The sequence below is a fragment of the Fundulus heteroclitus genome, chromosome 16 (assembly GCF_011125445.2).
Source record: "Fundulus heteroclitus isolate FHET01 chromosome 16, MU-UCD_Fhet_4.1, whole genome shotgun sequence".
NCBI classification, from domain to species: domain Eukaryota; kingdom Metazoa; phylum Chordata; class Actinopteri; order Cyprinodontiformes; family Fundulidae; genus Fundulus; species Fundulus heteroclitus.
Genome location: NC_046376.1, coordinates 14,478,193 through 14,505,731, shown reverse-complemented (window position 1 = coordinate 14,505,731; position 27,539 = coordinate 14,478,193). Strand labels below are relative to the sequence as shown.

At 40.2% G+C, this 27,539-nt stretch overlaps 1 protein-coding gene across 2 annotated transcripts; it reads right to left on the bottom strand.

The window, feature by feature from the left end:
- Positions 1-986: 986 nt before the first annotated feature.
- Positions 987-25,397, bottom strand: ints1 (integrator complex subunit 1). 2 transcript variants are annotated; one of them, XM_036147853.1, is made up of 48 exons: positions 25,294-25,397; positions 24,822-24,948; positions 24,446-24,736; positions 24,158-24,354; positions 23,761-23,898; positions 23,488-23,647; positions 23,291-23,396; positions 22,970-23,156; positions 21,879-22,024; positions 21,649-21,790; positions 20,497-20,673; positions 20,298-20,406; positions 20,090-20,210; positions 19,927-20,004; positions 19,632-19,831; positions 19,342-19,438; positions 19,161-19,252; positions 16,580-16,640; positions 16,307-16,504; positions 16,109-16,238; positions 15,220-15,399; positions 14,967-15,116; positions 13,908-14,087; positions 13,703-13,807; positions 13,430-13,597; positions 12,722-12,833; positions 12,461-12,619; positions 12,212-12,358; positions 12,019-12,117; positions 11,680-11,804; positions 11,312-11,566; positions 11,037-11,196; positions 10,818-10,949; positions 10,255-10,423; positions 9,702-9,828; positions 9,506-9,621; positions 9,322-9,409; positions 8,964-9,214; positions 5,347-5,476; positions 3,464-3,597; positions 3,134-3,326; positions 2,882-3,006; positions 2,673-2,782; positions 2,349-2,462; positions 2,173-2,243; positions 1,997-2,088; positions 1,776-1,885; positions 987-1,657 (listed from the first exon to the last, which is right to left on the bottom strand). In XM_036147853.1, exons 2-48 carry the CDS (start codon positions 24,874-24,876, stop codon positions 1,542-1,544), a joined length of 6,603 nt encoding a protein of 2,200 aa, XP_036003746.1. In that variant the 5' UTR covers positions 24,877-24,948; positions 25,294-25,397; the 3' UTR covers positions 987-1,541. The 2 variants fall into 2 exon arrangements, with proteins under 2 accessions (XP_036003746.1, XP_036003747.1); XM_036147854.1 differs by having other exon boundaries at positions 19,674-19,831.
- Positions 25,398-27,539: the final 2,142 nt, after the last annotated feature.

Below are 27,539 nucleotides of genomic sequence, written 5' to 3'. Positions count from 1 at the left end.
CTATCGTATCTTTCAGAATGACATATAGACCTGACCCACCGGTTTGGGCATGTCCCTATCAGCACTGAAAATCTTTTTTTTTTTTTTTTTTGTTGCTTTGGGTTCATTTCCACGTCCTGCTAGGTAACAAAACACCAGGATCACTGTGCTGTGAAAGGCTACGCTGACCAAAAACAGTTTTGGGCTGTGTGATTGACACCAGTTATCACCATGGTTAGTTAACCGTCAATGGAGAGAGATCCACTTTCTGTGTTTGGCCGCATGCTTACACATTAGCTAACTTATTCTCCCGACTTTGTTAAGAAGTTCCTCTGTTGAAGTCACTGGGACTTGGAAAAACAACCCCTACTTTCATGGCAACCGGGTTTCTATCACAGCACGTGCATCAAGCCTTTAATTTGAGAGTTCTAGCTGAAAAGCCCATTTATGAATGAGACAGCTGTTTTTCTTTTTAAATCAGAATAAAACTAAACCTTTAGTCGTTTAATATTTTCTGCACTCAAATATGTGCTGAATTAATATTTTGGGGGAAAAAATTGTTTTTATGTAAAATTTTTGTTTTTCCCCAATATTAGACAAACAAAAGTCTACAGAGTTTCCAAAGAACAAGACTGTGAAATTTAACATTTTCCCTGTCAGACCGTTAAGATGTGAAAAATCAACGATCGGTGTTCCAAAGATTCTTTATTCCACATATGGTTACTCAGATTGAGGCTGATTCACAATATTATTTTGAAAGAAATAACTTTCCTATTTTGGCCTCTTAGTTTTATAGATGTCAAAGCTCTTTGGAAATGTGCCGCTTAATAGGAACACCATGGAAATCACTGAAAGGGCTTTTGTGCAGCACATTAAGAATGGACAAATTTTCAAATTTTACATTAAGAATAAAAAAATAAAAAAATGAAACAACAGAAAAAGTAATTTCCTACTTCATCCAGTAATCGCATAAAAGATCCTGTAATCACAAAAAAAACAAAAACAACTATAATTTTACCGTGCGGTACCAGCAATATTTTATTTTCCACCTTTCCAGCCAAAACAGAGTTAACAAACTTGGTATGATGATGAAATGAAGTAATGTAATAACTCGTTTGCTTGCAAATTAATAACTTTATAAAAAAAAAATGCTTTTAAATGCAAAACCACTTTTACATTTATTCTTAAACAATTACAATACACGTTTCATTTACCTTTCACATTTCATTCTAAAAGGTTATTTATTGCATATTTTTGAATGGAGAGTCTTAAATAAACCAATTACACTTCATATTTATAATTATTACTATTACATCAGAAATCAAATTTGGTATATCGTCTAAAATTTGCAATATGAAATTAATGTTAAATGGTTGTATTCAACACTCCCAAGATTTTCACTTCTGTAAAGGCATTTTAAATGGCTTATGCAAAAAGTCATTAATTGATGCAGGAGTTATAACACTACTTGCTTTAAGGTTTTAGGGGAGAATCTTTGATCTGAGAGACCGTGGAATACCAAGAAAGAATGACGCCATCTTCAGTCAGACTGGAAGTTGCAGTTAAGTTGTTGCTTCCATATGAAGCACCTTCATGGACTCAGAGATCACTGAGCTGGTGTCAATTTGTCCATAGATGCCGACCAAAAACGCCTTGTGGAGCAAAATATCTGCATGCTCTGTAAAGAAAACACAACATGGCTTATTGGCTCAGTATTTTCTTCAACAACTGGCTATATGGGTGTTTAAATGTCTAAAGCATACAGAGACTTTAATAATATGACTTTAGCTTATTACCTTGACATAGAAGTACGTATTCTGGAAGATTCCTTAGAGCAGTCTGTACCACGTCAAAGTTACCGCTCCCTATACAGTACATGAAAGTTGGCAGGAAGTCTGTCGCCAAGCTACAATGAAAAATAAAAAAAGAGATTTACCAAAAGCAAACCTAAAAAAAAACAGCAACAACTGGCTTTTTTTATCTCATGCAATGACTAAATATGCATTTCCTAACCCACCTAGGATTATTCTGAATGCAGCGCAGGGCCAGACTGAAGGCCATGTTCCGACTCAACTCCTCAGACGAGGTCATGAGTCTCTGCAGGTCATTCTGCGAACAGGCACACAAAGCTGTGATTGGCAGGTTACACACGTTGACATGTATTAAGCTTGACTTTTTTCCCCTGTGACTCACAGTGAAGTACTGTATGATTTCTGGACTCCTCCTTGACTTCTCATCCACTTCTGTCAACACTTCCAGCACATCTGTAGCAGACGGTTAAAAAAAAAGAAAAAAAATCACCTTGTTAGTCATTACAGATGAAAACAGTTCATGTGCAGGGGAAACCGCAGGAGAGGCGTGTTTCTTACCCTCCACTGCTTCTCCGTTTGACATCTTTTTCAAGTACATTGTCATATCGGCAGCGCTCAGTGTAAATGGAGCAGATATGTTGACCAGAGGCAGAGAGCCGGTAGATAAGTCATCTGCAATAAAAGTAGAAAAAAATAAATAGAAATCAGAAAAAATGTGTGCGCTTGTGTACAAACCGGAGGAAAGAAGTAGAAAGAATAAAAAAATACTGTTTAGATGTATCCCTGGAAATGTTTCAAATAAAAAAAAAATATTTTTTTATTCTTTAGGGTTAAAAAAAAACTACCTGCTTGGAGAACACTACCAAACACACAGATGCTCACCATCTTTTTCTTCTGTTGTGACGTCTGCAGAGGAGCTTCTCACTGGCAACGTGAGTCCAGCTAGAAGGGATTTTAGCTGAACCAGATCTGGGTTTTCTGCACTGAGACTCCTAAAAAAAAAAAAAAAAAAAAAGCAAGAAGCAAAACAAATTTACCTACAGATCTCCTGCAGTGTGTGCAACCATCAGCTTATATCTCTTTGGTCTTACTGTAAGATGTCAGAGTGCTTCTGTAAATAAGGAATGGCAGCTGCTGCATCGTGTGTTATGTACTTCTGTGTAAACTGCAGAAACTTATTGATGAAGATCAGTGGAGAACGACTTCTCTGAAAGTTCTAGAAAATAAAAAAGACAATAACATGACATAAAAAAAATTAGAAAGCTTTCCCTTGTGCTTGATTAGAATAAGTTGCGATTAAACTCGTTTCGAGGTCTCCTTTAAGGGGAAAATGATCTGAGCACCTGAAGGACTTTCATAAAGGACAGGAGGCAGTCCTGAAGCGCCCTCTGGTGGTCGCTGTGGAAAAGGAGAGGTTGCAGGAGCTCCAGGATGGCGAGAACGTTGCTGAAGAACGTCATGTGGTTTTGCTGCCGGAACTCCAGCATGTTTAGGTGAATGCGACCGTGTAAGAGTCCTGCAATCATGGGGATGTGTCTGTAAGAAAAAGGCGACAGAATTGGTCAGTCAAAACAAGATGTCTCGAGAGCAGCAGAAAATCTAGGAGACTGGAAATTGTCTTAAACTAAAAAAAAGAAATAAATACCATCTTCTTTTTTTTTTTTTTTACTTACCTGAGCAAAAGAACCGGATGCGACACGGCCAGCTTCCTACAGGCAAGATTGGCATCAGAGACCCGACCCTCAGTAGACTTTGAGTCTCCGACATCAGCAAGCAGCGTGACAAGGCGATGAACCAGTACGTCCAGCTGAGAGACAGATAATTACAAAGTATTTATGGTGCAGTTCTGGTGGTTAAATTTAATTAATTTCTAGAAGCATTTAACAAACAAACGAGATGCAACGACTGACCTCTACTGGTAGATTCAGATTCTTCATTTTCACATTTTCTTTCTACTATGGTAGAAAGAAACTTCTACTTTTGGACTATAAGACGCACCTAAAAGCCTTAAATTTTCTCCAAAATTGATGGTGCGCCTTATATATAATTACCGTTGTGCTTATTGAACAATTTTATGTGGTACAACGAGGTCAAAAATCTGTTAAAATGTGCAAGTACGGCTTTAGTAGGCAACAAAGCCACTTCGCTCAATGCATATTCAGAGCATTACGGTACACTGTGTGACTACCTGATCGGACCCCTGAGCTGTCTACAAGACTGCCTGACTGTAATGTTGAAACTAGAAGTGCATTCATATAAAAGGCCCCCACATACTTGGGTGGAGTTCACTCCAGGTCTGTGCATACAGGTACGTGCAGAGTTCAATTTTTATGACTACTCAGCAGCAAGAAGTCTTTACATCAAACTGTTTGATATGTGACACCGAGCTTGACACACTGAGCTGCTCCAAGCAGGCGGTCACAAGGACGCACGACACCAGCGTCCCTCTCTGTTCTCACTGACAGGTGGAAGCCTTAATTCAAGTGCAGTATATCTATTTTTTTTTTATTTAACCTTTTTTTTAAAAAGGGAAAAAAAAAAAATCCCATTGAGATTAAAAAACCCATTTTTCAAGGGAGTTCTGGCCAAGAGGCAAAGTTACACATTAAACGGAGATGCATTAGATTAAATGACAGGTACATACAAAAAACATATCAAGTAAAACAATTACAGATAACTGAGGCTGTCTCAAAGTCTCTCATTTTCAACTTAAAAGCATTTAGGGATAAAAACTCAGTCCACTTCCAGTCTCTTTGTAAAAAACTCCACGCACAAGGAGCTGCGTAGATAAAGGCTTTCTTCCCTAGCTCTGTGCGGGCCAAAGGAACGGTGAGCAACAACTGAGCGTTGGATCTCAGAACATAAGAGGCCACGCCTTTCTGTGCAAGTAAGGTATAAATGTAGGATGCCTCCTTGTACAGGTCACAGTGACGTGTCATGGCTCTACAGTTTGTGATGAACCTCAATGAAGCATGGTAAACAGAGTCCAACATTTGAAGACATGAAGAAGTAGCATTCTTATAAAAAGATCACCATAATCCTGGCAGAGACGAGTCGCCTTTTTACTCCAAAAGAAAAACATGTCTTATTACGGAAGAAGAAACCCAATTTAAGTTTGAATTTCTTCACAAGTTTATCAATAAAAGGTTTGAAGGTGAGGGAGTCATCAATTACAATTCTAAGGTATTCATAATCATGCACCACTTTGATGACATTGCCTTCCAGAGTGGACACTACTAGCCGAGTATCTTATTTTAGGGCTCAAAATAATCATTCCATTGGCAGATAATCTTATTTATCTGCTCAAATCAAGCACAAATGCACTAATGTCAACAAAATATCACTTAATTAAGGTTAAGTGACACCGTGACAAGCTTTTTTGTGTCACGCTGTCCGTTGGCCTGCAAGACCTTAGTCATTTATCAACACGGTTTTCCCTATATAATGCATGCGATGCATGATGCCAAATCTTTTCTACTTGGCGAACAAATAAAGCACAAAATGGTCCACAAAACTGTTAAAGCGGTGGTTTATGGAGCAGGAGGGATGTTTTTACCTTGCAGCTGCTACCGTCTGCGGTCCCGCCACTGCTAAACGTGTCTCCAGGCAGGGTTACGTGCTGGATGACCTCAGGGAAGTGGAGATAGATCTGCAGCAGCAGGTTCTGGCACCATTTACTCATCGCACTGAAAGAAAAAACATATATAGCAAATATATATATAATCTAAATACAGATTATATAAATATATATAAATACAGAACCCTTTCTGATACATTTAGAAGACAAATTAACAAAGCTGCCAAAGCCAAGTGAGATTTATGCTAATGATGTACTGTCACCTTTAAACGGTTTACAAAACACAAAAACATAGGTGATCTTCCAGAAGCTTTACGCAGGTTTATCCTTCTAAAATTAGCTATTATCACATCTGATATCCCAGAGATCGGGAAGCACTTTAAAGGCGCCTTTTTGTTTGTGCCTGCTAGCAACAACAGCAGAGCAACATTAATACAACCCATGAACATAAATAACATTGTGTAATTCAAAAGGTATTTACATTTAAGTCACTGTGGCTCCACCAAATCCTCTTACTGGATAAAGCCCTTGTCAGACCCAAATGATGCAGTCTGTGCTGAACAAGGAGTTTACTACGGTCATGCCTTAAAGCAAACCACGGCGACCTTGAACAAGAGTTTGCTGGTTGTTAACACTTTGGGTGTAATTGGAATAAACACCAGCTTATCTGACAGAAAGCTCCCCCCAGTAAGAATGTTTCACATACCCCCCCGAATGTTTAGCCAACGCAAGGCCAAAACCTCTTTACTTCCAGTGTGTTTTTTTTATGCGCCCATGTTTTCACTTGCAAGTATTTTACCAGAAAGCTTAGTGCTACTTAAAATACTGTAATTCTGCAGCTAATTTTGCCTGACCTTGGCCAAAGTTTCCTCATTAAAGTGGTTTAATAAGCAGAGACATATTCATGAAAGAAGGGTTTGCCTCCACAAAGAGTTGCACCCTGATCTCTGACAGCTAAGTCAGAGCAGGAATTCACAACACAGGCGAGTTTAGAGCTTCAGCCTTAATCCTCTTGCCTTCATTATAATACACTGAGCTTTTAAAGAGATCACACTACAGACGACTTCTGCTGGTTTTAATTTCACACCAATAGAGCTAATTATCGAGTTCTCCCCGGTCCAAAGCATTGTGGGTGACAGGGGGAGTCTAAAAAGTTCATCTGCACAGAGAAGGAAAAATCTGGTGCAATTTAGCAAAAAGTCTATCAGCGCAACGTAAGAAAACAAACCGTAGTATTTTTGACAGCATATTGTGGAAGTTATATGATGTGACTGAATTATTGAAGACTCTAATAAACAGAATCAGCAGAACTAAATAAACACAGCAGACTAATGTGATGAGTAAACAAACCACTTGTTTGCAGTTTTTCCTATTTTAACCAGGAAAAAAAAAGTGCATGAAACACAGAGACACACAAATTCCAATCAAAACCTGATGGTGGATGAGAGGAATCCACCGTTACTGACTCTGTAACCTTTCTGAAATATGAAAGCGCTCAACAAAATCTATCCATTTATATACAAAACTTATTTCTGTAAAGAAGAGTCTTTACTACTATATAACTATGCATTCATGAAAAGGACGACCAATTGCGTAAATCTTGGGCTGCAGGGCGCAGCAGTTGGTACCAATGTTGCCTTCCAGCCGATGGGCCTGGATGTGAACCCCGGCCTGTGGGCTTCCTGCATGGAGTTTGCATGTTCTCTCTGTACACACATTGGCTCGCTCCGGTGCCTCCCACAATTTAAAAAAAACATGACTGTCAAGTTAATTGCTCTAAACTGCTCTGAGATATGAGTCATTGACTGCTGAAGATGGGCAGCAGCTCCACCCCCCCCCCCCCCGACAACCTGCAAGGACAAGCGGGCGGGTGGGGGGGAATGGATTGTGCACATTAATCAAACTGATTTACTACAGTCAACCGTTTGAGACGTTACAGGACTGCAGTAGTGCTGCATATCTCGGTTAATCTCGTGATTCTGTTCAATTAAAGCATCTACAGGGCTGTCTCAGAAAATTAGAATATTGTGATGAAGTTCTTTATTTTCTGTAATGCAATTAAAAAACATGAAATGTCATACATTCTGGATTCATTACAAATCAACTGAAATATCGCAAGCCTTTTATTGTTTTAATATCGCTGATTATGGCTTACAGCTTAAGAAACCCAAATATCCTATCTCAAAATATTAGAATATCGTGAAAAAGTATACTAGTAGGCTATTCAACTAATCACTTGAATCGTCTAATTAACTCGAAACACTGCAGGGTTTCCTGAGCCTTGAAAAACACTCAGCTTGGTTCAGTAAACTAAATCACAAGTATGGTAGTGGTTAAGAGACAACATAAGATTCTCACAGTAACTGGTGTACTGACCATGGCATTACTGTCCTTGATTGGTCTGCCAATTCCCCTGACCTGAACCCCATAGAGAATTTGTGGGGTATTGTGAAGAAGAAGCTGAAAGACACCAGAGCCAACAATGCAAATGAGCTAAAGGCCGCTATTGAAGCATCCTGGGCATCCATAACACCTCAGCAATGCCACAGGCTGATTGCCTCCATGCCACGCCGCATTGATGCAGTAATCTGTGCAAAAGGATTCCCAACCAAGTACTGAGTGCATTAATGGACATTTTCAAATGTTTGATTTTGTTTTGCTGTTATAATTTTTTTTTTTACTTGGTCTGAGGAAATATTCTAATATTTTGAGGTAGGATTTTTGAGTTTTCTTCAGCTGTACGCCATAATCAGCTATATTAAAACAATAAAAGGCTTGCAATATTTCAGCTGATTTGTAATGAATCCAGAATGTATGACATTTCATGTTTTTTAATTGCATTACAGAAAATAAAAAACTTTATCACAATATTCAAATTTTCTGAGACAGTCCTGTAGATGAGGTGAAGACAACTGGCTGTTGTTCAGACTGAGTATAGTCTAGAACTGAGGCTACAATGAGCGCAGACTCAGCGAAATTGGACAACTGTCCAATGAAAACATTTCCTGGTCTGTTGGGCATAAAATTTCAGCTGCAGAATTAGAAGTAAGCAACCAGAAAGCATGAATCCATCCTGTCTGGTATCAGTGGTTCATCCTGGGTGGTGTAATGATGTGGGGATATTTTCTTGACCCACTTTATGCTCCTCAACAACACAGTCCGCCCTGTTATTACATCCAGTGGGATAATGCTCCATGTCACAAAGATTTCTTGAACATCTACCTTGTTTTTAATGTTTTCTTTTATCTAATATATTGATTTCATTAAGCGCTTTGGTCACCAATATTGTAGATATGGAAAAGGCTATACAAAGAGATGATTGATTGATTGATGGATGACAGATTTATTTCTAAGTAGTTTATTATTACGCATCTGCTTTCTGTTTTCACATTTGGTTCTCCCACTGCAGACATGTGACCCATAAAGAAACTTAATGTTCCTGCATGGTTTGTAATGACAGATTTGCTTGGAGATCTCTCAGCGTGAAAACCAATGGAAAAAAATTAACAGACTCGTTAACTGATGCAGTCCAAAGCAAATTAAGTAAAAAGTGTGAAAACGCCCTTAATAGACAGTGATGGAAAATAAAACATTACCTGTCATCCCACTTCTTTGTGCAGTTAATGAGGTATTCTGAGACTTTCTTGATGTTTTCAAGGGACCCGTCGCAGTAGGAGTGAAGGAGGGGCAGTCTGGACTGGATAAGGGAGCAGGAGGCCTGGTCCAGGCCACTTTTATCGTCACTGGGCGAGCTGACACTGCTGAGCTTCGACTCTGACAGGATCAGGTCCACTAGGCTGATGAGCTCTTCAGAGCTCAGTCGCAGCACAAACTTCTCCGTTTTCTTCTGCAAACAGAAATAGAAAAAAGCATTCTGAATTTATCTCAATGCGTTTTAAGCACAAACAATAGGAAAGTCAACAAGCCAGTGTGATTATAGTCCCTTGATGCTACCTGGGGGATCTTCTGGTCGCGTCCTTGCCAGATGCGTGGAATATGACTGCATGCCCAGAGGAAGTCGAGGGCTGATGATGGATCCAGTCTAACAAAAAAAAAAAAAAAGAGCACACAGTTCAGTTCTTTGTAATGTAATGTAATCAATGACTAAATTCCAAAGAATATTGCAGCTGATATGTACTTGTAGTCTCTGTGCTTGCCAAGAAGAGCGCTGATGCACTGCAGCAGGGTGGACCAGTTGGACTGATGAGTCAGCAGGGCCAAGAGATAAGGTCTATAAGCAGGGGTGCCCCGTGCCTAAAACAAACAAAAATAAGGGCATCAATAATCCTGCAGATTTTTTTGTGTCTTAAGCTCCTGCATACATTTGATTTTACCTTGTTGAGGGCAAAAAGCAGCTTCTGCTGCAGGTCTGGACACACTGACGTAACTTCAGGGTCAAGATGCTCCAGCCAATCAACCAGCAGCCCGGAGTTCAGTCCTGACCTTGTTACTTCAGTGCCACTGGGGCAAGTCAGAGGAGGGTTAGTTTGCTAAACTTAGCATGTCTTCACAGCTTTAGTTAAAACACGATATACACTTCACAGTAAATTAAACACGTTTTGTTCGCAACAACCTGCAAACCAAATCATCATTTAAGGTCTTGGCTGCTTCTGATATGGATTATAGCCCCCTCCAAAAAAAGGTTAAAGGAAATTATACTTAAAGACTTATTCTATTTAATTCAATAATCATGAATCAAATATGACATTACATCCCTTATATAAACAGTTTCCTAGTAAAAATCTGCAAAGTCTATGCCCAACAAGAAGTCCAAGACATACAGACACCAGGTGCAGTTCTCCTGTTTCAGGCTATTTCCCATTTGGTTCAGGCAAATTGAAATATTTCTTAGACAAAGCTGAAGTGTTAAAGAATTAAAGTAACCACCTCTTTGTGTCCGCTTCCTTTTTCGCTGTTCGCTCTTCAGAGTCCTGAAGGAGCAGGGATATCACCATGGCCACAGGGCCAGCGGTCCCATTCTGAGTACCAACGGTCATCAGCAGAGACAGCAGCTCCTCCAAATATGGTGACTTTACCTCCATCAACCCGTGCAGCACTGACGTAAAGACAAAAGGATTGTTAAATCTGACAGAAGCCTCTGTTTCTAAGCTTAAACAAACACTTGGCTTTGCTTTATAAATGCTTTAAGACTAGCAATAAGAGCAAATTTGTGACCCAATAAAGCTGCTGCTTTACTTTCTTTAAATAATTATATAAACTATACATAAAATTGTATTTTTTTTTATTAAAAGGAGGCCTTAAATATCTTTTTCCACTAAAATCTGAAGGGTGCCAAAAAAATCTACACATTACAAAGTGACTGAGAGATGATCTTAAGGTTTCAGCCAGAATTCAGAGGACATTAATGTGAAAATAACGGCTCTAGCGAAAACATGATGAAGTGAAAACATAGACAGTTGTAAGAATTAATCACTCTTCTCCACCGATACCTTTGCCAATGAGCTCAGCTTCAGCATTGCATCGTTCTCCAGCTTTCAGCATTGCCATGACGGCTCTCAGCGGCACCTCGGGGTCTCTGCGATACGCGAAGGCCTCGGCCAGATGGATGAACCCTGTGCGCACTGCGAAGCGGCCACACGCCCGTCAGGTTATTCTTGCGGGGATTAATTCACAAACCTATGAACGAATGAACCGTTGAAGGTTCTCACCGTCACTGGGCCGCTGTATGTGAGTGCTCTGACCGGCGAAGGATTTCAGGAGGGACTTCAGAGGTCCGACCTCCACCGTCGGGTTGTCTAACCACCTTAACATCTCGACGACGACTTTTAGGAATAGAGAGGAGAAGGCAATGTCCTTGGATACAAGACGCTGCAACAGTACAAGATAAAACGAAAATCAGACAGAAATACTGCATCCAAATGAATAATAAAGCAGATGACAAAGCAGGAAAAACAGTTATGCGCCGCCTGCTTGTATCCATCACCTGGTACAGATGAAGCTGACGCATTAGAGGGCAAGAGAGAGCATGGCTGCGATGCATTGACATGACGATGGGCCCTGCGTGGGTGGAAGTGAGCAGGGCTGCGATGGCCTGCAGGAGACGAAAGGCCACACCGCCCTGCTGAATCTGCCCTTGTCTGGCCCGTATCAGCTCCTTAGCCAAGGTCTGCTGCAGGGCGAGAGAGAGCTGGCTGGGAGGAGGCCCGTGCCAACGGGGGTCCACCTTTATGGGGAAAATCTGGGTAGGAAGAAAAGAAACTGGTCACAATAAAGAACTTGAAAAACAACAAATGAAAAATATATATATTTTTAAAAAAAAAGGTTGTTTAGAAAAGCAAAAGAAAGGAGGACCTGCAGCAACATGCCGGTGAGATCATCCTCAGGTCTGACGGATGGAAGTTGAGTGGCTGCTCTCATTTTTACAGAGCTCTGATGCGTTTCCACCGTAACTTTGGCCTTACAAGTTTCCAAAGAATCTGCCATAAAGAAAGCAGTTAGGCATCCGGAGATCTGGAACGTTTCTTTCTGATTGGTTATCTTGTGATTTGTAAATTACTGCCTTAAAGCACGTGAAAGTATTATGGGATAATATAGTTTTGCGGATAGAACTCAAAGCATTACGGCTATTTTTTTGTACAGCAAAAGTAGAAATGTTAAATCAGCAAAAACCTGGAAGGTAAAGTAACTGACCTCTGCTTGTAGGTAGGGATGAGCTCAGCAGAGCATGGAAGGTATGCCCCCCAGTGGCACCTCGCTCATGCTGCACCTCCACCAAATGAGCCATGTAGTCTGTTGTTGGGGAGATAAACAGATCGTGATAATTGCATTTTAAACTACGTTAACTTAATGCTTCGGATGGAGAATATCTACAGGAAAAGCGTACGTTTGTCCATGATGTTTTGCTCCAGACTATCTGGGTCGTGAGAGACAGCCTGATCCAGGTACTGCAGGAGTTTGCTCATGCTGGAGACGGGGATACCGAAGGACTGAACAAACAGCAGGAGCTGCTGAGGCTCCAAGTCCTGTAGAGCTGAAAAAAGAATAAAAACACAGTTTGGTTCATTTAAAAAATAAAAAAATAAAAAAGTGCTTCCTCATAAGAGGTGTTTTTAGCCACAGTGGGACATCGTACCTGCATCTACCAATCGAGAGACCTCTGAACGGATCATCCTCAGTTTCAACCAGTCCGGCAGCAGCAGAGCCTCCTCTGAGGTGTCAACCAGGAAGGCAGTAGGCAGAGGTTTCTTTTCAGGAAACCAGATGTTCAAGAGAGCAAAAAAATCACTCTCTCCTATATAAAAAAAAAAAAGAAGAAAAACACAAGGCATGCATGTTTTTTCAAGCTTCTTTAAAAACTAACCAAAAAAAGCAACCCTAATCTAAACTGGACTACCTTTGGGTGGTCCCAGCGTCAGCAGGATGACCATTGCATGGACCACGAGAATGTGCATCGTAGCCGTCTCTCCAGTGGTCCAGCGGAGGAACACTTGGTCCTGGGACTCTGACTGGAAAATAAAAAATAAAATAAAAATAAAGGTTGAGATCTTTTAAAAATAGGGCTGGACGATAATTCAATAACAATATATATCGATCGATAGAAGTGTGGCGCGATAGGAAAAAATAGGGTCGATAAAACGTCTATATAGAAACAGTTTTCCTCAGCCTCTCAATTATGAAACCTGAGAAGTAACTAGTGTACTATTCCCACCTAAATAGGCTATTTTATTTATTTATTTGGTATGTTTATTTTGGTCATTTTACTGGTTACTATAGTTTATTCTTTGTCATTATTTAATAACATAACTCATGTCTCTTAAGTTATTTATTTTTTTTATTCTGTTATGGTTAAAAAAGTTGGTTAAATAAAGATTTAATTGAAATTCTGTGTTTTTGTTCTTTATTCAAATTAAATCATTTAGCAATATCATAAAATGTCCAGGCAGAGCTGCACATAAAATATGGTTATAAATATTTTCAATAATTATCGATATCGATGAATATGCATTTTTTTTTATCGATAAACTTTTTTTCTATATCGTCCAGCCCTATTTAAAAAGTTTCAAAGTAAGGAGGTTCGCTTCATCTTATTTTTTTGTCTTACCCAGCTGTACAGATCCTCGCCCTCCTTAGTCTTCCTCATCCTCTTGATGTAGGTAGAAAATATAGTAAGGAAAGCGGAGAGCACTGCATCAGATTCGGGTCTGGTGGAGTGTCGGGAAAACAAATTGTTCATGATGGTGGAGCGCTCCACAATCAGACGGGCGATGTCCTGTATGAAGGGGGGGAGACCACGGGGGGGGGAAACAAAAACTGTCAGCAATGCTCCGAGAAGTCAAACTGGAGGGGTAAGCTGTGAGCAACTTGTTTTGATTACCAGTGCTAGGTCATTATGAGCTGCCTGCTCCTCTATGGGAGCGTGCTGGGAAAGGTAGATGAGGTACGCACTGATGGTCTGTGGATCTGTTTCCATGTGAATAGCCTTTAAGGAAGCAGAAACGTATTTAATCCTTGCAAAACAATAAAAAGAAACTTCGCACATGGTTCGAGTTTCCAAGAGTTCCTCTCTGAGGCTGACGGACCTGCTGCAGAGCGGTGGAGGTCATTCCCCGGACGCTGTCGAATAAGGGGAGCTTCGGGAGGTCCTGCAGCAGCCACTGGTACCCAGGCAGAAGTTCAGCGTCTGCGGAGTCTTCCTCCATGGGCTGCTCTCGCTCCTCTCCATCTTTTAGGCCTCCTTCACTCAGCACCAAAGACAGACCCTGCGTATGCATACATAACTTGTATAAAGTCACTGGGTTCCCATGCAGGGTTCCCACACCTTGGTGAACATCAAATTCAAGGACCTTTCAAGGACTTTCCAGGACCAATTTCCTCAAATTCAAGGACCACACGTGGCGGCATTTACCTACCGTGACCGCTGAATAGGTTATCGTATTTTAATACAATGCAAATTCAATAAAAGACTAAACGGCATAGAAGTTGTTGGGTCAGAAGCAATGCAAGAAAGTGTACTTAATTTATAGCCTATATTGATATTGATCATATTCATAACCTACATTTATATCCACAGTACATGGCTATGCCATACTACATTACATTTAAGATGTACATTAGCCTACCGTTTCATGGAATGTTATGGAAAAAAGTGCAGCATTGAGATGTTCAGAATTATATCAATTTGTTTCACTTACTTTCACCTTTGATTAAGCTAGTTTTTGACTTTGACTCTGAAAAGTTGCTAAATATAGCGACAAAGTCGCTGAGTTGGCAACACTGCGTAAATGTAACCTATTGGACGCACGTAGGCCTAAACCATAGCCTACCAACTAACGAAGAAGAGCGAACGTACTTTTGCAAATTAAGTCTGTGGAATCAACATAATTTTAAAAGATTGTGTGGTAGTAAAATAATGACACGAGTCGTCATTCGTGTGAACTTTCAACCCCACAAAAAAATTCAAGGACTTTCAAGGACAAGGTGGGGTTTTTTTTGGCTGTTTTCAAGAACTTTCAAGGGCCTTGAATTTATATTTTCATATTCACAAACTTTCAAGGATTTCAAGGACCCGTGGAAACCCTGCCATGACACGGTGTGACTAGAGGAAGATTTTTGGTTTTCTTTGGCCTGTAGCATGGTACCTTCATGGCTAGGACTCTGGAAGCAGCTTGGGAAGAGCTAAGACGTCGCAGGAAGTAATCGAGAACTTCACAGGTTGTCTGTTCATCAGCCTTAGAACCCAAGAGAAGATCTTGGAGTCGTCCAAGTAGCTGCCTCTGCTTTTGTTGTCGCTGAGAGAATAAATAGGGAGTCAAGAGTCAGCATATGCTACAATCCATCGTGAGTTAACTGTGATTTCAGATAGGCAATAATTAAAGAAGAAAAATAAAATACTTGTCTCTTTTTGGCTTTCTGCTCTTTGCTCTCTGCATCTTCGTCATCCTCCACTGGCAAGCTGTCGTCGGCAGCATCGTGCAGAAGAAACTCACACAGACACTGTACTGGAAGCACGTCCAGGGACCCCTCACTGGACTGGACCAAGTCGGCCAACCAGGGCATGGACTGAGAGGACGCCTTTAAAAGATTAAAAAGCATTTAAAATGGACCTAAACAGACACTTCATACAAAACTCCAATTTACTCTTATCTAGTCCTTAGAGTAGCGGCTGAACATCTACGAACACGATGACCACATTCAACACAACCAAAACGAAAGTCCAAACAGAAGGCGGTAACAGTTTATTTAAAGGGGTCTACATAAGACTGACATTACACTGTCATAAACATGACATAACACCTGTTATGAACATAAATGACTCTTTATGAATGTTTGGGAAGGTTGTCATTAATTGTCATTCGGTAAATTATGACACTATTAAAGAAAAGTTGACATTGTTTAAAATGTCTTCGTTATGACAAGCCCTTAACTTAAAACCCCAAGCCCTTAAATTTAACCTAATCCCAAATCAAGCCCTAAATTTAACCTAATCCCAAATCAAGCCCTAAACTTAACCTTGTCTCTGTTAATGTCAAGTTGTCATAACAAAGACATTTTAAACAATGCCAACTTTGCTTTAATAGTGTCATAATTTACAGAATGACAATGACAACAGTCCTAAACATTCATAAAGAGTCGTTTATGTTCATAACAATGTTATGTCATGTTTATGACAGTGTAATGTCAGTCTTGTGTAGACCCCTTCAAATAAAGTGTAACCCAGAAGGCTTTAATTTGAGCGGCACAAGATTGTTTTATGTTAAACAGCCGTGCCCATGACCGTCACCTGTCTCTGGATGATGTTGAGCAGAAAGTCGGGGCTGCGGCTGCGGCAGAGGAGATGACCGAGACGGAGAGACTGGTTGAGGCTTTTCACCTGCTCCTGGACCTGAGGAGGAGGCCGACGCGGAGGACCCCTAAACACAAACATTCATGAGAAAAGGCCTTCTCTAAGCTTCAAAATCAGCTCCTCTAAAGCTCTTACTGTGGGTCCAGGCTGGTGAGCTGAGACAGCAGCAAGCTGTTGCTCTCTGTGATGGTCTGTTTAGTAGAGGCGGCCGCCAAATGGCTCTCAAAGGCCAAGATCTCCTGTTTCTCTCGCTGGGAGATCTGCAACTCCCTGTTGATGATTTCCGTCTTGGTGTCCTCGTCAGAGATGGTGCATGGCGGGTACGTGTAGTTACTGTGAAATAAAAGCCTCTTAGCTGTTTTTTCCCACATGAAAATGGTTTCATTACCGCTCAAAAGCTTTACTTACTTTGTCATTACCATCTCCATTAGCATTTTCAGTGTAGGATAACCATCCCAGGCAGCCAAGCCTGAAGAAAAAAATATATAGAATATTTATGGTGCATTACAAAAAGTATAACTCCAATGTGTGTGACAGACTTATACAAACTGGAAGATAATGTAAAGTTAAAGGAAAGAGATACATAGTTTAAAATTTCTCACAAAGACAATCTGAAAAGTGTGGTGGGCATTTGTATCCAGCAGAAGTGGGACCAAGTCGTATTTCAAGTCACAAGAAGGTCTCAAGTATTTCCACCGAAATCTCGAGTCGAGTTCAAGTCCTAAACTTCTAATTCTAAGTCTGAAACGAGTCATTTGACCAAATAAGTGATTTGATCAAACTTTTGAGATTTTTAAATTATTATTATGAATTTTAAGAACAACCTGCGGGAGGAAATTAACTTCAAAACTCTTAATATGAAAGAAAACGCCTGTACATACACATACATATATATACTGTTCCTTGTACCCATATTTTATTCCTTTAACCATTTATGTACCTTTTTTAAAGTTTGTACACTGTGTGTTATTGAAGCTTAGGTCAAAATCCTTGTTTGTGCACAAAACCTTCAACAGGCCTTCTCAATAAAGCTGAATCTGTGTCTAAAAATCATCATTATCATGGGTGTGGTTCCGCAGAGCTCCACACATCCATCTGGAATCGCTGCCGTTGGGAGCGACTCCCCACACCTATGTGATAGTGCAGGATGACAGGCCCTCTCCATCCCCGTCAGTCTCTGCTGTCATCGTAGGATGAAGAAGAAATACAGGTAACCAGCAGGGTAGATGTTGTGTGCTTGTTGTAGCAACAACAGAAGCAAACATTGGCAAATGGCGGGGAGCACGCAGCGGACTGGATCGCACGCCTGGCACGGCTCCATGGTTGCACACCTGGTGCTTTTCCTTTGTAATGCACGTTCTGTTCGATGTAAAATAAATAATATTTTCAAAATAAAGGTTTCAAGTCCAAGCAAAGTCCAAAGTCTTGAAGGAAACCATCAAGCTGAGTCTTAAGGCCACATCTCTGGTATTCAGCCTCCTTTACACTGATACCCCTAAGAAGCCATAGCCATATATTTGTAGCAGACACAACAAAAACACTCAGGATGAAGCCCAGAATGTTACGTTTTTAGCTCACCATTATATGCAGAGGAAATCCAACATGGCACAACAAGCTAAATCGGAAGGGTGATATAACAAGATACATACACCAAGGGCCCCGTTTCAGATAGAGTGGTTGATCCACCCTGAGTAGAAAGCAGCTACTCTGAATAGTTCTACCTCACGCTGTCATACTCAGCGTTTTTGGTTTCAGAACAGGTGATATCAGTAAGGTCCCTAAACTCAGCATCTAATAAAACCCGAGTTAAGCATGAGCATGAAAGAAGTCCTCATCAATGGAAAGCAGATAATGAGATCCACGATGGCAACGTCAGGAATAAGAAGCCTCAAAGTGCGCGTTTGCTGCGAGTGGAATAAGGAATCTTTAATGAAGAATATCAAACCATAACTAACAAAAAGAAACAAAGTTGTTGCTGCTGAAAAAACGAGTTAGCAGCAGAGAACTGCTGAAACAGTCACTGCATAAGTGATATGAGTTATTTGATGGAGAATTAAATCTGTATTCTCACACTTCACTTATTCAACACACAAAAAAAAGGAGGGGGGGGCATTGATGACATGTCTACGTGCAACACGACAGGCATAATAAAAAGGAGTATGAGAATGCAGTTTAATCAGGTTATGTTTAACTTTAATCACCTAAAGCATTAATTGGCTATGTTCAACATATGCAATTAATGATGGGATGGTGTGAGTTTTTGAAATAACTGATATGTTCATTCATCTTTTTGTCAGAATTTGGCTTCAACCATCCTTCTAAAAATTATATATATGAATGGAAACTAAAATAAATGAATGGAAAATTTGAGCTGGAAGTCTCAAAATTTGATACAGAATAAAACTATTGCTTTCATTCTGGGTAGTTATTTTATTCATCTTGAAGGTCTCTTGCTATGAAACACAATACCATACGTTTATTTAGGGTATGCAGGAATTTACCCTAGAAATTAATATATAATATATTAATATATGAATATCCACCAACTAATCTTTCTGACATAGGGCCCGGATCAATGATGGGATGGTTTTATCTAAGAAAATTGTGGTGTTAGGATTGTCCAGCCCGAGTCTAAAATCCAATTGAGAATCTTTGGTAAAACTTAAAATCTGCTGTGTAGACACTATGCACACAATCTGGCTGAGATTTAGGCATTTTGCAAAGAATAGGCAAAACACCCATCTCTAGATGTGCAAAGCTGGTAGCCCAGAAGCTTGCAGAACGCCCGCTACACTTTTCTGATTGTTATTTGCAAATATTTTTTAAAGCCCTGTATCATTTTCTTTTCATTCACAATAATACATTATTCGTGCTGGTCCGTCTCATAAAATCCAAGCAAAAAAAACATTGAAATGTGCTATTGAAATGTAGGAAAATGTGTAAAGTTAAGCTACTTTTACAAGACAATATATGTATGTGATTACTTTACCTATTTTTTGGGGATTAAAGGCAGCCACAACCAGTAAGAGAAGCCACGCTTTCCAATAGAGAGTGGAGATCGCCAAATTTGGCGGTTGGTACCTTAAACAATAAGAGACGCAAATTATTTTTAGCTTTTATGACCTGGTGCGAGTCTTTGAAAGCTATTAAAAGGCCGTCGTCTGTCTTACCCTGCTGGCAGCTGAATGTTCTCTGGATGGTGGTATGTACACAGATTCAGCACAGCATCAATGAGCTGGATCCTCTCCACTCTAAGGACATCTAGATCTGTTGAGCAGGAAACCAGATAAACAACAACGTCATGCTTCCCAGACATTACTAAAGCAACTCGCCAAGATGAAACATGAACGAAGGAGTCTCCTCTCAGATGAAGCCAGGCAGCACATTAAGCGGAGGCTCAGCTGTTTAAAGAAAAACGTCCAAACATTCTGCAACAGCGTAAAAAGACACATCTGTTTACTGTGTTCGTAAACAGCAACAGCCGGAGCGCATCCCCGCGCACCGTCAGACTGAACCGCAGCGGCTCTCTTGACCAGGTGATCCGCGAGCTCCATGGCGTCGGCCGGGCCCAGAGGCAAGTCGCGGGACAGCCCGATGACCAGGATGCGCATCAGGGTGTCCTCGAGCAACGGCACCTCAGAGCAAAGGCGAAGGAAGAAACTGAGAAACAGAGAACAAAAAAAAAAAAAAACATTCAATCCATTAAAGAAAGTTGGAAAACAAAAGATGCAGAGAAAGGCAAAAAGTAATCTTACTTTCTGTCACTTTCTGGAGGCCAGTTGTCCCACTTGTAATAAGTCTCAGGCTGCTCGGTGAAAAGCACCTTGTGAAGGCTGCACACGAGAACGAAGTCAGGTAATAGAAACTCGACAACATGCTGAGCTAGCTCGACAGTAAACATGTCAGATCCACACTCACCAGTGAACATAGTCTTTTGCGCCCACTTTGCTGATGGTAGGGACCACGGTGTGAAGCCACCACACAGCGTCTCTCTGGATGGAAGCAATCTGATTCTGGAAAGACCGCAAGACTTCCAGATCTGAAGAAAAAATTTAAAATAAACAATGTTCAGGTCAACAACAAAGCTAATTCTATAGGATCCACCACTGTAACACGTCTCACATACTCTTTTTCTCCCCTTTGTCCCACGCAATGCCAGCTTCCTTAACCTGAGCAGTGATGCCCAACATCATGGAGACCGTGAGTAAATCAGTCACCTGGATCACGAAGCGCTCCTGCAGAGAGATTAAAGTGAACAGCTCGATCTCAAGTGCAAATGAAGGACAACGGTTGGAGAAAAGCAGAGCGGGGCAATGTCCGCTCACTTTGAACTCCATGTCCACATAGCTGGCCTCTTTTCTCTCCTGCATCAAGCCGAAACAAAACGACTGGAAATTGATCTCATGCTTGGTCTGCTTGATGATCTCTCTGAGCAAAGCCCTGGAAGCTCGCAAGTAATCGTCCTTATTGGTCAGCAGGTCCTGGAACACCATCGCCAAGAACTGCAGATGCAAAGAAAAGAAGGTGAAATTATAGAAGAACAACAGTTGAACTGACAATTTGAGAAGAGAAGAGATCTCCATTGTTCCTGCCTTTGCGTTTTTTTATGTCAACATTCCTTCAAACTTTTCCAGGGTCCCATTTCTAGGTCTCCGTTTTTAAAGTAAAAGTTAAAAAAAAGGTTTGCGATGTATTCATGGTAGGGCTGGGCAATATGGCTTAAAAAAAAAATCTCCATTTATAATATACTTAAACTGATTTTTCCTCCTGTTCTCTTCATGGAATCCCAATGAGTGCATTGGCTGAATAAAATGTCCATTTCCCCAAAATAAGATCTTAATAAATTGTAAATTGAAATGTATCAATTTATAACCGATCCCTAATTCATGGGAGATTTCTCTATATTTAGTCAAATTCAATATATTAAAATATGGCTTCCAATGAGGCTCATTTGTCAGATTAAAACTACTTGAAAATAGCACCTTTTAAGCAGGTATTAAAACATACTTTTCATTAGGCGCAGATTTCTGTAATAAAAATCTATTTACTTAATTTGTTTGATGTAATAGTCTAATCTTAAAGGTCATGTTTTAATTATATGTAAGCAAAAAACTATCAGAAATAAGGGCTTTAAAACATCAGTTTGTGAGTAATTAATCAATGCAATTGATTCAAACACTTTTTGATATTACTCTAATCTATTGAATATAACGGTAGTGACCAGGTTAAAGAAGGTAGGCAGATGGGAAACATTGATATGGGGTTGGTTGGTAAGATGGTCAGATAGGTTTGCTTTAGTATTAGAGTATTAAGGGTAGAAAAATGTCTGGAAATACAAATAAGTTTCTGTACTCTATTTATTTCTCCCACCCATACTTATGGAGACCTAGACAATCATTATATAAAATTATAGTTTTCCTGGCATGGTAGGAACCCTCAGTTTGGGTTCACGGGATTGTAACTGGATCCAATTTCACCTTCGGTGCTTGCTCCGGGCTGTGCTGCAGCACCGTGTGCAGAACCTGCATATTGTTGGGATTCCTGGCATTAGAAAGCTCGTTGAAAATCACCAGCTTCACCATCGTGCCCAAGTTGTCTTTATGTGCATTTAGCAGCTCTCTGGAGGAGATCATCAAAAGCACAAGTTAACAAACGTAAACACGCTCAATAACCAGACAGAAGTGTGACAGCGGGGAGTTAGACAGACCTGACACACAGCATGTAGTGGTTCAGAAGGACTTTAGGTTTCAGGCGGATCTTGATGAGGCTGGAGATCACCTCCATGTCGTCTGCTCCGTGGGTGCTGCAGTTCATGCACAACGACATGAGGAGGTCCTGAGCGGGTCGAGTCAGCTGTGCACAGAAAAATAAAAAGCTACAATCAGCGGTCATGCACGAGGATGGAGAGCCTCGGTTATGTTGGCACAGCTGTACACTTAAAGATGATTTGTGTCTTTTTTGTTCCCCTTTGATGACTTGGGACAATGTAGCCAAACAGACAAGAATAATGGGTCATACAGCATTTTGATATCTTCAAACGAAATCTTCAAAGCAAGTAAAGATCAAATTTTAGCTGGGAAGATTTTATGTTTTTTTTTTAATAACTAATTTTGAATGATCAGGGCCTATTTTTCTCACACTACTGATTTCTACTCTTCTCCAGTTTTGCATTGCATTGCATTGAAATTACTATTGTCATTTCAGCTTTTTTTTTTTTTTTTTTTCCATTTCAGCTTTTAACTTTTTACTCTCTCTCTCTTTTCTTCATAGTAGGTACACCTGGTCTGGCGTTCTGTTAGCTGTGACATCATCCAGAGAAGACGGCTCACCCGCTACTACCATCTAATGTAGAACAGATTACTAGATCAATGTGTGCTTCTGTGCTTTTTTGTCTCTCTTGTTGTGTCTCTGCTCTGTCTTCTGTAACCCCCAGTCGGTCGAGGCAGATGACCGTTCATACTGAGCCCGGTTCTCCTGGAGGTTTTTCTTTCCGTTAATGGGGAGTTTTTCTTTCCGCTGTCGCTTCATGCTTGCTCAGTATGAGGGATTGCTGCAAAGCCATGGACAATGCAGATGACTCTTCCTGTGGCTCTACGCTTCTCCAGGAGTGAATGTTGCTTGTCATGACTTTGATGCAATCAACTGGTTCTCTTATATAGGACATTTTTGACCAATCTGTATAATATGATTGAATTTGACTTTGTAAAGTGCCTTAAGATGACATGTTTCATGAATTGGCGCTATATAAATAAAATTTAATTGAATTGAATGAGAGTTTTTCCGGCCTTTGTGCCTCACCTTTGGGTTCTGGAGCCACATCTCCAACCTCTGCACAGCCAGAAGGCGCGCCTCTTTGTAGCCACATGTTGCTGTGAGCAGACGCAACAGATTTCGGGACACGTTGTCCATCGGTTGCCTGCGGTTCAGCTGATCCCTCAAGACGTCCAGCACGTAGTCTTCCACACTTTCTGCCAATTCCTCATATCTATAGAGATTATCAACAAAAAGATTTATTAAAAGAATCTTTCAGCTCATTTCAATTGCAAAACACTTATTAAAAAAAAAGCCCTCGACCATTTAAATCCAGCCAAATTATATTAATACTGGACGCTGATTTACCTCGGCATGATTTGGCCTTCATCCTCAGGACTAAGTTTCTCTTCTGCTATCAGTAATTCCGTTTGGCTGTCATCCTCATCTGGTGTTGACGGATGAGGGCTGTTACCTAGTAGATCCAAAAGCAAGATATAACATCAGCACTCAGTTAAAAAGACACGCCTCTGACCAAGTCAAGTCATATTTAAAGGAGACTCCACCTGCACTGAGATCCCCAGGTGTGCGACCACTGTCAGTCTGCAACAGCATGCTCTTTGGTGGCATCTTTGTACCAAACGCCGTCTGGATGTTGTCAACAAACGTCTTACAGTGGGAACTGTCAACCCATATCCTTTCTCCGAGCGAGTCCTCAATGTAAACCTGAAAAAAAAAAAAAAAAAAGCAACTGATGTGGTCATGTGCAAGCACACCTCATGCAAGATAGAAACGTGAACTTAAACGAACACACAGTCTAATTTTCCAAATGTTCTCACTTTGACAAATATCTCTGGCCAGTTCTCATCTTCCTCATAGGCTGCCATGAGCAAATTGCACGCCAGAACCGACACCAGGCTGTTGCCTTTTGCCTTAAAGTTGATGGAAGCGTCCCGACGCAGGAGGCTGCACAATGCCTGGTGATAACAGAGAGACAGGTCGAGACGAGTAACAAGTTATGTTTACAGTTAAGATTACTTTGCAAGTCTAACGCTGGATGAATTGTATATGTTTATGTTGGCGACAATGTAACCAGACAGTTATATGAAAGTGTGGTTGTAAAATTTCAAAGTGTAATTTTACAACTTAATCTAGGCGGTTTGAGAAAGGCATATGCTTTTTATTAGAACCGTGTTCCACGCAGTGGTTCCTCTGGACAATGCACTGGGAACATACCTCAATAATTCCTTGGGTTGCAAAGACATTGGGCTTGATTTTGGCCAGAAACATTAAGCCGAGGTACAGAGTGATATCGGGCTTGGCTCTGTTCATCTTCAGTTGCCTCACTGCTCCACAGAGCAATCCCTCCACGCGATCATCGTTTCCCTCTGACTCTGCGGCTTCGATCTCATCCAGCAGAACGGCTGGAGACACTGCACAAACGAGGAGCAATCGGTTGGGAACTGGAGGATTTTTAACAGCTTATTTGTCAGATTGTGCACTGACATAAAACATGGGATTTACCTTCGATGGGTACCACCGAAGGCTCCTTTATTGAGGGTGATATAGCCCTCTTATCCACTGCCGCGACATCGGCAAGGCGTCCCAGAGCACTGACAGGTGGAGTAGTGGGTAATTTGGGTCTCTTGGTTAGGGTGGACAGACCAGACGAGGAGGGCAGAGTGGAGGAAGCCTCTCTCTTGCGGTCAGCGGGTAAACTTGTCGAGGCTGGCTTTAAGAGGACAGGAGGTGCTTTGGGCTCGCCTGACTGGCTCTTTGAGCCTAGAGCGATGAAATCCCCTGGTGGAGGATGCCCTGAGAAAGAAAGCTGGCACAATTATTGTGTCCAATTTGCATCACAGAGAAATAGGATTGAGGGTAGCTTTTTATATGTTCCTACCCGACGGTTTTGCAGCACTTGGGCGCCTCAGTGTTGTAGGCTTTGGGCGATTCATCTTCTTTATGGACAAGGTGCAAGAACCTCAAATAGCAGGATGAACTAATGGCATTATTTAGCTTTGAGGAACCTGAGGATGATACAACGATCAAAACAAAACACACACTACGGTGGCACAGATTAAAAAGCACATGCAAGTAATTTCAGCCTCACTTGTACCCTTTAGCCTCCCTATAACATAAATACTGCACACTGGAGTAACAAGGTAACAACAAAACATAGGCAAAGCTAGTTGGTTTTAGCAATTTAAGCTAATTTAACGGGCTAAGCTTTAGAGTTTAACGACTGTCACCGAAACATTTTTTCTTCACCCCAAAACCAAAGAGACATTTAGAAAATATACTCGATTCATGCACACTGACAGGTAAACAATAGTTGTCAAAAAACATAAAAAAAAAAACGTTTCAATAGATACCTAAAAGCATTGAGCAACGGCGGCTTCTTCTTCTGCTGTTTTGGGCCCCTAACTGATTACATTACTTACACCGCCACCCTGCGTCAGGTGGCGTCACGACAGCAAAGCGGCGAAGACCGGTTTTCCGCTTCTTCTTTTTCTGTTTTTCTTTTCTTTTTTATTATTAGTAAGCTTTACTATTGAGACAACTTATAATGATATGATAATGATATTAGTTTTATGTTTACACAAAAAACTTACAAAAAAAAACAACAACTGAAAAGTTTGAAAATATGCGGTTGAAAACTTGTAATTACTCAATGTGACCAAAAGATGGCAGTATTATCCCTACCCATTCTCACGCAAAGACACGAAGGATTTAGATTAAAATGTTCACGCCACTGCATGTACTTATCCTTGATGAACACAAGAGGACAGTAAAGAGACATATTCTTTTCTCCCTGGCTGAACATAAATAGGATGAGGGAAAAAAAACATGTTAAGCTTTTTTGTTGTAAATTATTACATGGTATTTAGTACTACAAAGATATATTGTTGGGGTTGGTAAAATATGTATTGAACAAAATTACTGATAAGAACATGCAATTTTATTTTGCACTCAAAGAACTAAGCAAATATTTAAGATGGATGGATGACAGTGACAACCTTGCTTCTAAACTAAATTTTAAATAGGTATGTTTGTATGACAATGTTAGAAAAGCTGAATAAAACGTAACAAAATATTGCATTTTTTTTTTTTTTGTTCCTCTTCCTAGTTTGTGTTCTTTTTGGTTCACATAGAGTGGGTGTAAACTTAAGGAGTGAATTAGTCATATTTCCTTGAGAGACCAACTTACTTTCTGGCGTTATTTATTTTATTTTATTTTTTTAATGATGACAAAATTTGCAGGTGCAAATATTGGTAAATGATCAATTCTTTGCAAATACAAACACAAAAAGATACCAAAAGAAAATGAAAGGAAAGAAGAAAAAAAATGCCAAAAAGAGGCATTTTGACACTTATGCATGGAATATGAAATGGAGTTTACCATCCTGACCTTTTCTGTGTTTATGTTTTGTATACCATGAAATGTAAGTAAATCACTCCAATAAAAAAGCTATTATGAAGATAAAACATTTTTGTCATGAAAGAAATAAGAAGGAAAATGACAAATTAATAATCGTTAAAGATAAAAGTCTACATGGTCTCTGCTTTTTGTACCGGAATTACATGACAATATATGTCTGTCTATAGATAGATACATTTAGATATAAGTGTGTGTGTAGAGTCATAGAAACAATTTCATTATCTGATTCATATTTCTATTTAGAACCTCTTGGCGGGGATTTTTCCATGATCTTCGAGGCCAGAAAAAAAATGAATCATGTAGTTACTTTAATGACTGAGTCAGAGCTTGGAAAATCTTTGTACTTTGTCACTTTTTAAACTTTCTGTTGGGTTTTGTCTGGTGTCATTGTTGTCTCTCCCTTGCTGACACTTTCTGCATCTCGTTGTGAGACACAGCTGATCCCCAGATATCTGAAATATATAAGTATTTCTGACAGACTGACTCAAAAATGTTCTCATAATCCTTTTTTTTTTCTTTTACATTTTGTCACTCAATAACCACAAACTTTAATGCATTTAACCAGGCTTTTATTCAATAAACCGACACATATAGGTACATAAATATTTTTGACTAATGCATTTCTTAAAATGTCTGTTGGGCATTTGCATTCAGACCCTTTTACTTTCATGCTCCTAAACAATGTACCTTGTCTACAAGGGTTTAATTCAACTTTATTATAAATGCAGCTGTTCTGTAAAGGCCTAAGAGGTTTAGAGAATATCAGTGAAAAAACAGCACCATGAAGACCAATGAATACAGCAGACAGCAGAGATTTAAATCAGGGTGAGGGTATAAAACAATGTACCAAGGTTTGACGATTTCATCGAGTACTTTTACCTGTTGTTCAAAAATGTTAATGATTTGACAGAAATGCAGTCCTATGAAGACTTGGCCATCCACCTACACTGACAAGGCAGTCAGTATGAATTGAATGTCTATCAAAGAAGCATATACGTGAAACAATATGATACATATATGGAGTATGAATACATTTGCAGGGAGCAGAGGGTGAGATGTGTGATGGAAAAATAACATTGCATGTCACGCTGGGGAAAAAAATCCCAACCATCAAACATGGTGGTGGCAGCATTGTGCATAAAGAGGATTTTCTTCGGCATGGACAGGAAAGCTGGTCGC

What these genes read in the sequence shown, in the direction of transcription:
- ints1 (XM_036147853.1), bottom strand. Translation starts at nt 24,876, where the DNA reads ATGAATCGCCCAAAGCCTACAACACTGAGGCGCCCAAGTGCTGCAAAA. An exon ending in GAAGGCCAAATCATGCCGAG is followed by an intron (nt 23,157 to 23,290) that starts GTAAATCAGCGT and finishes TAATCTCTATAG; the next exon opens with ATATGAGGAATTGGCAGAAA. An exon ending in CTTTAATCCCCAAAAAATAG is followed by an intron (nt 16,641 to 19,160) that starts GTAAAGTAATCA and finishes TTTTTTCTTCAG; the next exon opens with GCTTGGCTGCCTGGGATGGT.